This window comes from Triticum dicoccoides, chromosome 7A (assembly GCF_002162155.2).
Source record: "Triticum dicoccoides isolate Atlit2015 ecotype Zavitan chromosome 7A, WEW_v2.0, whole genome shotgun sequence".
Lineage (NCBI taxonomy): Eukaryota > Viridiplantae > Streptophyta > Magnoliopsida > Poales > Poaceae > Triticum > Triticum dicoccoides.
Window position 1 is genome coordinate 724,966,364 of NC_041392.1, and position 10,670 is coordinate 724,977,033.

A 10,670-nucleotide genomic window follows, 5' to 3' on the forward strand; every position below is an offset into this window, starting at 1 on the left:
TACCGAAAAAGGCTTTCATACCGCTTTATATTATAAAGCAAATCGCCCGAGCCAAACATCCAATAAGGTTCATACACACACACACATAAGTCTCACAGACAAATAAGGTAGCAAAAGGGTTAATGCTAAGGACACAGCTCAACAAACCCTGGAAACACAGCAACACACTCAGACACAACAACCTAAGGAACCGGAGGCAAATAGATCAAGGAACCGGAGGCAAATAGATCACCGATCGCTGCGTTGCTGGGACACACAAAGAGAGCAAAAATAGAGCCAGTCATTCTCTTACAAGGATGGGTCGGTCGTTGCCAAAAACTGCCTTGTGGTTAAGGTGTGCTAAAAACGAGCCTCTCTTGACATCATTTTTTTCCTTCAATGAAGAGTCTTGTTTGCAACTACTACAACAAAAAGGCTACTACTGTGTAACAACAACCACAAAAAGGCCTTTTGGCCACAAAAAAGCCTATGGCATCACTACGTTTCTACTTTCCTCCCTACATGCAAACAAAATCCAAGCTTTTGTACAGGGGTGACAGTCAGTGTCCACGGCAAAGTAACCTGGATGGAACGAATTCAAGGACGGTCGTGGTCAATCGAGTTGCATCAAGAGATACAGAGGAGAAGGAGCACCCGGTGGTTCAGAGATTACCATGCCACTTGAACTGGAACTCGTCAGCCATAACAGTGGTCGCGAGTGACGGTACAGCATAGGCTCCCATTCCTGGCATTAACCTTACCTAGTGTAGATTCCCCGGCCACTTTCCTACAAAATGTTTCTCTTGTTAATCGTGATTCCCTGACCACATTCCTGCAAAATGTTTCTCCTGTTATGGATGACAATAAGAAAAACACGATGTTAACTGCCGTATGAGACATGACAAGTTAACTGCACTATGCACATGATAAAGGTGTTTTTGAGTTGCTAAAAGGAAACAGCCTAAAAGACAACATCCATGCACAGAAGTTGACACAAATGGGTTATTTATGGAGCATTGTGACTGAATTGCTGTTCAGACATGCCATAATTTTTTTTTTCACTGAGAACCTATTGATAGAGGGAAAACTAATAAGAAGCAAAAGCAAAGCTGAGGGAATAAGTTGCAATAGAGATAGAGGGAGAACATAAAGTTTGAGTACAGAATGGTAACTAAAAGCAAAGCTAATAACTTCAGAACCACAGAGCAAACATCAAGGCAAAATGAATATGCAACAAATTATGTTTAACAAAACCACTGAAACTTCAGAACAACAAAACCACAGAACCACTGAAGTTTGAGGATAAAAATTATGTTTAATACCATAACTTGACCTAGAGCGTATATAGGTTGTCCCTTACACAGTGCAGCTGAAACAAAACACACAACAGATAGATACTCCCTCCATCGCATAATGTAAGACGTTTTTTGACACTACACTAGTGTTAAAAAACTTCTTACATTATGGGACGGAGGGAGTAGTTCCTTGACGATATTAAACCCTCCAGACAAAATGAATACGGAGTATGCAACAAATAGTTCATACCTACAGCATGGGCAATATATAGCAAGGTTACATGATATGTAGCAAACAATATCTGAAAGAGCAAGGAGGTTGCTCACGAAACAAACTCAGCCATACTATGATCAATGAAAAACAGGGAATCTCAATTGTTGACTATACAAAACAGCATAGAGAAATATCGAAAGATAAATCAAAGTATAGATATTGACTCCCAGTCTTGAACCAAGCCTAATAACATGGCCTGAATTGCACGACACCACACCACCTCTAGCAATACAGCCTCACTTCCAGCGAACATTCCTTCCACGCCACTACATCACAAGAAAAATGCATGACAACAGACATGAACACCCAAGGGCACTTGCAAGTGGGAACTCTGTAAAAATGCGAACCACTCATGACTCGAGGGCAGGCTTTAATTTTATAAATTGTGAATGTCAGCACTACAATAGATCTATTATCCTCTCCAGCAGTAGTCCCTGTAGAATATAGAGATCTCTAGAATATATTAGCCTGATGAGCTGCATCATTATTAGCTTGCTACGATCAATACCAAAATATGTCATGCTAATCCTTGTAGCATACAAATTTACTTTCTCACGGCAGTCACAACGCCCCAAAGGCAGCTTGGTGCTGCAATATTACAAGCTATAGGGCCATAATTCCACTTCTGACTAGCAACTAAAAGTCGGCAGAGACATCTGAATGAAATGGCTGGGTTGCCGCATCGTCAGACCCACTGAGAATTACTTTTCCATTCGCCACAGCTTCTGCAAGAAACAAAAGGTCTGCCTTCTGGATACCGGGCACATGCAACGGCTCCAAACTGGGAGTAATCAGTACCAGTTTATGAAGAGAGCTAGCCTTCCTCAACAAAAAAAGCACCAGCTGCAGCTCATAGCGGTTCCAACTGAAATTCGTAATCTTTACCACCTTGAGGTTTTCCAAAACATCCGGTGGTGGCTCTAACCCCACATAGTCAAACGAATCCACCAAGAGCCCGCTCGGTGCAGTAGGGAGCTGCAAGCACAAACCGTGATCACTTTAGAAGCATTATGATGAAATAAAAATAAAAGAGGAATGCTTCGGTACACCCCCCCTCACAAAGCGTATAAAGGGTAATTTAGACTTTTGACAAATCGTATCCAGTTTTGTACGTAGGAGGACCTCCTCTACGCTGGAATACGGCACAGGCACAGCTAACCTGGGCCGGCCCATTTGCGCTGGAAAATCAACAAAAATTACGCCCTATATGGGTATCGAACTCACGACCAGCCATATAATTCCAACCGCTGCTAGCCACTTCGGCTGCCTAACTCAGGTGCTACAGACTGCCACGCCTAAAGAATTAGTGAAAGCGGCAACTCTTTAACACCAATTCACAAATACATAAATGGGTGCGCGGATCTAACACACAAGCTCCTGCGAGTGCATAACATCACTAGTCCAAAACGATCTATTTTTTTTTTAAATTTCGTATGTGAATTTCTGTTTCACAAAGTAATTTTTTTAAACCCAAACATTTTCAAAATCTGTGAACATATTTTTAAACACAAACCTTTTGTGAACAACGTTTCAGACCCTCAAACTTTGTTTTAGAAAAATAAGAGCACAATTGAAAGTGAGAACATTTCTTGAAACTACAAAAAAAAATTTAAAATACGAACATTTTCTTGTAAGAGGAACAAAACTGAAAACATGGACATTTTCTGAAACTATGAACAATTATTTCAAAATGCGAACATTTTATGAATTCCTTGGAATGTTTTTGTATTTTCAAATTGCTCATAATGTCAAAACACAAACATTTTTACAAAGAGCTAACAAAATTTTGAACCCGAACATTTTTCTTTTAACATTTTAGGAAAGTCACTGTTAAATTTGGAATTTCAAGAAAACTACGAATACAAATTTGTAACAATTTTTTTCAATTTGCTCGATTTTTTTGTATTCGTGTAGAAAAATCACCATGTTCAACGTAGGGTGTCGGGGTAGGTCAAAAGGCTCCGTTTGGGAGCATGTTTTTTCTCGACATCCGTCCAATGACCTAATTTTTTTCACTGGCAACAATTCAGGGCACCATGCCAAGGTTTTTTGGTTTTCTACAAATTTTATATTTTCTGAAGCTTTCTTTGTCAAAAAAGGGTGATAAATTGCCGAACGTGTCGCAACTTGCATACGGTGTCGAAAATCGTTCAAACTTGGCATGGATTCCTACCATGGGTAGGCCCACCTGCTTGCAAAAGTTGGGTTATTGCAAGCGTATCCAAAAATAGACATCCATTAAATGGCCCCAATTATTCCCATGGCCTTGTATGGCCAATTCAAGACACCATGGCAAGTTGTTTTGGTTTTCAATAATTTTTGCATTTTCTAGAGTTTTCTCGGTAAAAAAAAGAAAATAAATGCTCGGACATGTGGCAACTTGCATACACTGTCGAAAATAGTTCAAACTTGACATAGATGCCTACCATGTGCATGCTCAACTTCTTGAAAAAGTTGTGGTCATTTGAAGGATATCTAAAAATAGACCATGTTCAAATGAGTGTATTCAGGTAGGTCAAAAAGCTCCGCCTGAGAGCACGTTGTGTTTCGACATCCATGAAATTGCCCCAATTTTTTATATGACCTTGTATGGCCAACTAAATGCACCATGCCAACTTTTTTTTTGATGAATTTTGCTTTTTTGGAGTTTTCTCAGCCAAAAAAGGTCGATAAATGGTCGGACGTGTCGCGACTTGTATACGATGTCAGAAATCATTCAAACTTGACATGGATGTCTACCATGGGCATGCTCACCTACTTAAAAAAGTTGTGGTTATTTCAAGAATGTCCAAAACTAGACCATGTTCAATAAAGGGTGTTCGGTTGCCAGAAGGCTCTCTTTGAGAGCACGTTGTTTTCTTCACATCCTTGAAATGGACCCAATTTTTTCATGGCCTTGTATGACCAATTCAAGACACCATGCCAAGTTGTTTGGATTTTCAACAAGTTCTGCATTTTTTGGAGTTTTTCCGATGAAAAAAGACCGATAAATGATTGGGCGTGTCGCAAGTTGCATGCGGTGTCAGAAATCATTCAAACCTATCACTGGTGCCTACCATGGGCAATGCCCACCTTGCTGCAAAAGTGGGGGTCATTTCAAGAATATCCAAAACTAGACCATGTTCAATGAAGGGTGTTCGGTTGCTAGAAGGATTCATCAATTTAGAAAAAAAAACTTTATTCATCTTGAGAAATCATTCATCTTGAATAAAGATTCATCAATTTAGAAAAAAAGAAATCTCTACTCAACTTTTGCAGGAAATGAATAAAGAGTCATCTTGAATCATGCTCGGAAAAAGAAATCATGCATCTTAAAAATCATCTACTCTAAAAAAGAAATCATTCATCTCCAGAAAGATTCATCAATATTAAAAAAAAGGTTCATTAATTTTTTTTAAAGGAAACTGAAAAAGTTTGCACATTCAAAAGAAAAAGTAAAACAAAAAGGAAAATAAAACTAAAAAGAAAAAAAGGGAAATGAAAACCGAAAAAAATGTTTGAAAAACTAAGAAAAAAAGGAAATCAGAAACAGGAAAGAGCAAGGAAGAAAAGGACAAGACAGAACTACCTAAACACAAGTGCTCAAGTCGCCGGTTGGTTATCAGATGAATGATTTCTAATATATGACCATCGTGCCCTTACTTATGAAGAGGTATCGATTAATCTGGGCCGTTCACGTGTTTGGGGGGTGAGGGGGGAGGGTGTACTGAAGCAGAAGTGAAAATACAATAAAGATGTCAGTGCACTAAAATGACAACTGACTACCAACAAACTCAAACAATCAATTTTGCAAACGAACAGTTGTTAAACCTGCACAAAAAGCCTCTCCAGATTAGAACAGCCGCTGTTCTTGAGGAACACATAGATGTTTGCAAGCTCAGGGGCCTTCATTTCTAACATAATCAACTGTAGTTCCGTCATTCTTGGAAATAAGTCGCCCACCATCTTGGTCGATTCGGCATGTGAGGTTGCATTAAGCAAGGAAGACACAACCTAAGATGGCATTCAAGGTTAACAAACAGTCCATGATTCCAAATATCACAAACTAAACCGAAGTTCAGCAGAGAAATGCATACATACAAAGAGGACATTGCTGCAGATGGTGAGGGTAGCAAGTTTCGAGCAAACACGGGTTTCGAACCAGCCACTGAACACCTGATAAAGTGCAAATGTTAACAGAATTCAGTCATTTGAGTATGCTAATCATGCACACTACATGCATATGGTAACTTGTGATGAAAAATCGACAAGAACTTTTCCAATAGACAATAGACCTTCTGGCAGATGAGGACATTGCGGCTTTTCTTGATGCCGAAACGGATGTCGAGGTCGGCGAACATGGCATCGCCGGGCAGATAGAAGCAGAAACCGCCGCTGTAGCGGAACGACCGGAGGCTAGAAACCAGCGCGAAGTCCACACCAATGAGGGAGCTGCAGTCTATGATGGTGACGGTCCTGAGGCTGGAGAGCCCCATCGCCGGCGTCACGGCGACACGACTGATGCCCGTGCAGGAGCGCAGGCCGAGGACGCGGAGACGAGGGCACAGCGCCAGCATCCTCGCCAATTCCTGGAAGTCGAGGCGGACGGAGTGGAGGAGGACGGCCTCCAAGGCAGCGCACGGCCGGGCGGCCCTGCTGTGCAGGCCGGAGAGCCCGATGCCACGCAGCGAGAGGCGCGCGAGGGCGGGGCCGGCCGCCGCCGGGAAGGGGAAGAGGAGTGGCGTGTCCGGAGTCGCCCTCCGCAGCTCGACGCGGAGATCCTCGACGCCGCAGCGGGCGGCGGCGGCCAGGTAGCGGCCGAGCCCGTGGGGGCGGATCGAGAGGGTGTCGACGACGAGGGAGTAGCGGTCGATTCGCCCCCGCCGGCCCTGGGACTGGCGCAGCTCGAGGATGTCGAGGAGCTTGTTGCAACAAGGGGTGGAGTAGGGGCGGAGGTGGTGGTGGAGGGAGGAGGAGGGGCTCCCGTCGTCCTCCCAGCGGCGCGCCCAGAGGCCGGGCCAGGCGCGGGAGAGGGACGAGGGATGGCGGACCTCAGCGGGAGGAAGGTCAGGATGCGCAGCTGCAGCGGCTCCGGCAGCGCCGAGAGGTGGTCTACCGCCGCCGGCGGCGGCCGCGGCCTCTTGGCGTCGCCGCCGATTTCCAGCGCCATTGTTCCCCCCTTCAGTTTCTCACTCTGCTCTGCTCTGCTCGTCGGCCAACCCCGAAGAACAAAAAGGCCAGGATGGGCCATAATCTTTTTTTGAGGCTGATTATAATTGGGCTGACTACACCCATCAAACCCATGTCCTCTTTTAGCCCATTTCCTCTCGCTGCTCTAAAAGTTCTCGCACTACTTCCCCAACTCGAAACCGGCGACGACGGAGCGGTGGCCGGCGGCAATGCCACCTCGCCGTTCGCGGCCCTTGGCCCTGTTGAGTTGAGGGTCGTGCATGACTTGGGCGCGTTGCCGCCACCATGACCTTCTCCGTCGGCAACAGCTGCAGGGGTGCTCGTGTTCTCCGCCTCGTCGCCTCAACTTGTTTTGTACACCCTCCGTTCTTAAACATAATAATTTTTAAAGATTTCAATATAAACTACATATGAGCAAAAAAATGAATCAACATGTAAAATACGTTTATATTATACCTGGCCATGGGCAGCCCGGCCTGGACGGCCCATCCCGACCCAGCCTGAAAAACCCGGGTCGGGCCAGGCCTGTGCGTGCCATCGAGTAGCAATTGAAATTCCAAGTTTGGGAGCAGATCGATTAGGAAACTAGAATTAGCTACACATTCTCACTATCGATGCCAAAGAGCCAGCGGAGAGTAACGGAAAAAAAAATACTTGCATTGGTGGCGAGCACGGGGAGTGTTCGCAATTTGCAATGTTTCTCTTCTTGTCAGTTTTCCAAGATCGAGATGATATGTGGCCGTTTTGAATTTTGTTAAATCTGGCACGGATTGTGTAAGGCACTTTTGAACCTCAATGTGTTTTCGTTTTTGCATTGAATGTTCTTTCTTTAGATATTTGTTGTTCCGTTATCTTTCGATAGTGAAACCTGATCCATTTTAGATCGAATGAAAAAAAAAAAAAAGCTAGCACGGATTCTTTTATCTCTTCGTGCGCGCATTCTTTATCTTCAATGGAACTAGAAAATTGATACGTACAGAGAAAATTCAGGAGAGTTGTTAGCGAATTTTGGCCCAAGAGGGAATAGCACTGCGTGCTAGCTTAATCATCCTCGTACTTGCATCGAACTAGTTGCTGCCGATTGTAATCATGTGACTTTGGAATAAACTAGGCGGCTTCCACCCCAGATGCTCGGGACTGGTCGTGTCTGGGGAATCCCCGTGCATAACACACATGTTGCCTTCTCTCGGTGTTAGTCGACACGCGTCGCTGGGACACACGGTGACGAACCATCCCATATGATCCCGAGGACCCCGCCCCCCGTATCGTCGATTGTAGCCCCCGGCCCTGCCGACTGGTGATTCTGAGTCGTCACAAGGGGAGAGCCAATCCCTATGACAGGTTGTCGCCGCATCGTCCTTGAGGCTAGTCATAGTGGGAGTAACATAAGTAGTAACATAGATGCCACATAAGCAAAAAAGATGATGTGTCATGTAATTAAAGAGGAGAGAGACAAATAGAGTAACATAATATGTTACCATCACATAGCGGTTTTCAATACAAAATGAGTCTACAAAGCAATAAATGAAGATATGTATGTTACTACACCTATGACACTTCCCACTATGAAGGTGGTAACATAAACTAGTAACATATGTATGTTACTAGTCTAAGTTACTCTCCACTATCACGCGAGAAATGGGAGGCGAGCCCGGCCTTTACCCACAGGGCTAAGTCATAACATGCACTTGGGACTAGCAAACATGCTTATGTGACACATAATTAAAGAAGAGAGAGAGTGTTAGAGTAACATAGGTAAATACCGTATCATGTTAAATGCTATGCTACTTTGTGTCATGCATGACAATTAATATGATCATCTATGATACTATGCACTATAGAGATAGTATCATACACTAATATCATATGCATGTTACTACCTTATGATACTCTCCACTATGAGTAGCCTAACGCCTGCGTCTCCCTGCTTATAAAAGGCATGACCCACGTTCTTCATGCCACACTCCACCTTCTTCCTCTTCTTCTTACTTTTCCTATGTTTTATGTTTACACTTCAATTTGTTGCCCGGCCTCCAAAGGTAGCGGGGATGGTGGATCGCGCCCCGACGGGCCTCCTGCGCGCGGAGGAGCAGCGTCTGTGGGCGGCGATGGTCGCGGCCGGATTCGGCGGCGTTCGGCGGAGGCGCGCAGCAGTGTGGCGGAGCACGACCGGGAGGCGCGGCGGAGCATAGCGGGGAGGCCCGGCGAAGGTCCTGGTGCGCGGTGGCGGACTGCATCGCGGCGGCGGGCCATGGAGGCGACGGCGGCGCAAGATCCAGTGGAGTTGGTGGCTGGCCTGGGCCTTGAGGCGATGGCGCTGCGGTGGGACGCCGGGTCCAGGCAGCGTGCCGGCTCCCCTGGTGGCGCGTTGGCTCCTCTGATGGTGACGCCGCGGGGGGTGCCGGATGGTGGTGGCGTTCGTGAGCCAATCTGTGGCGTCTCGCTTCTTGGGCCGCAGCCGTCGTGTGGCTGTCCGCCTGGAGGTTGCGTGACAGCTGCCGGCGGTGGCGGTGGCCGGGATGGTGCTGCTGGAGATTGGTGGCCGGGTTGGTGCGGGCTCTCGGTTGTGCTGGAGGTGGGAGTTGGTCTGCGTGCTCTCGTCTGTGCGGGTTGGTGTTGGGCTGTGGCGTTCCGACTACAACGACAAGGTGCTGCGGCAGCGGCGATGTGATACAATTTGGACAGTGTTGCCCCAATCCATTGGGCGGGGGTGGAGATGTGCGATGTTACGGATGAAATCTGCCCGTCTTCGGTCGGTGTCGGTGACGACGGCATCTGTGGGTGTCGTTCCCCTCCTTGGAGGCGTCATCGAGGTGTGTCGACATCTCCCCCTCGCTTGGGTGTTTGGTGTTTGTCTCCAGGCGAAAGCCTAGGTTCGGTTCTGAACGGGCGATGGCGACGTTCTCGACGTCGTTTCTCTAATGGGAGCATCGTTTTATGGAGACTTGACATGGAGGCCTCTTGCGATCCTTCGGTGCTTGCTGCGGCCCTACATGGAGCTTCGGGGGCGCTATGTACGCCATCATTGGTGCTCCCAAGATGATGACTTGCTCAAGATCGACCAAGTCCCGCCACCTACTCGCCATCTTCTTTTAGGCAATCATGGGTGGATGGTGCGTTGATTAGTGAAGTCATGGTGGTGTGTTGTCTTGGAGGTGTCCGGTGTTGGCAGAGAGGTGGCTTTGTCTTCCAATTTAGGGTAGGTTTCTCATACTGTGGTTGTAATGTTTGTGGTGGCTTGTCTTCGGACGGCCTTGGAGTGGAGTTTGTACTACACTTGTTGTTCGCAACGAGTGTAGTCTTCTTATAATTTATTTCTGTCTTCTATAAAAATATGGTACGCTTAGGCGTACTCTCGAAGAAATTTTTTTTGTTGTGTTGTGGTTTTCCTTTATCGAATTTTGCACGTGTCCTCCAAGGTGAAGAAGGTGAAACACTTTCTAGTACTAGTGTACACCCTCGGACAAGACAGGGTGCAACGATGTGCTGCTCAGCAAGACAACAAGCAATCATACAAAAGCAACAATAACAAAAATACACAGTTAATTTCAATTCGACTCACTGCTGCTGGTACGCAGTTTTATATGACCAACAACAAATCTGGTACATTGTTCGTGGATACATCAATCAATCGAATGACTGTTCCTACTAATTGAGTCGTCACCCTCTTGCATCTACTGCTCTTCCAACACGTCGTAATCCTCCTCCTCCGGCTCTCCTGGCTCACCGCCCTCGTGCATCCACTGGTCCAACTCCGAGACACCGTAATCCACCTCCTCCTGTGGCGGCAGCGGCTGCAGGAGCTGGGCATCTGCCGCAGACGAAGGCGGCGGAGAAGCGAGGCCTGCAGCAACAGCAGCGTCGTCGTTGAACAGCCATCGGAACTCCTTGGGGACCTCCGACGACGACTCACCGCCGGGCTCCTGCGTCGTTAACTGGTGGTCGTCGAGTGG

At 46.4% G+C, this 10,670-nt stretch overlaps 1 protein-coding gene across 1 annotated transcript; it reads right to left on the reverse strand.

Annotated features, from left to right (window-relative positions):
- Window positions 1-2,184: 2,184 nt before the first annotated feature.
- On the reverse strand, window positions 2,185-6,697 carry LOC119334058. Its single transcript, XM_037606725.1, has 5 exons — window positions 6,644-6,697; window positions 5,823-6,578; window positions 5,629-5,703; window positions 5,359-5,541; window positions 2,185-2,523 (listed from the first exon to the last, which is right to left on the reverse strand). Exons 1-5 carry the CDS (start codon window positions 6,695-6,697, stop codon window positions 2,185-2,187), a joined length of 1,407 nt encoding a protein of 468 aa, XP_037462622.1.
- Window positions 6,698-10,670: the final 3,973 nt, after the last annotated feature.

Coding starts and splice junctions, on each gene's coding strand:
- LOC119334058 (XM_037606725.1), bottom strand. CDS start 6,697: ATGGCGCTGGAAATCGGCGGCGACGCCAAGAGGCCGCGGCCGCCGCCG. Junction 6,579..6,643: donor CGCGGCCGCCGCCGGCGGCG/GTAGACCACCTC, acceptor CCTCCCGCTGAG/GTCCGCCATCCCTCGTCCCT. Junction 5,704..5,822: donor ATGTCCTCATCTGCCAGAAG/GTCTATTGTCTA, acceptor GCACTTTATCAG/GTGTTCAGTGGCTGGTTCGA.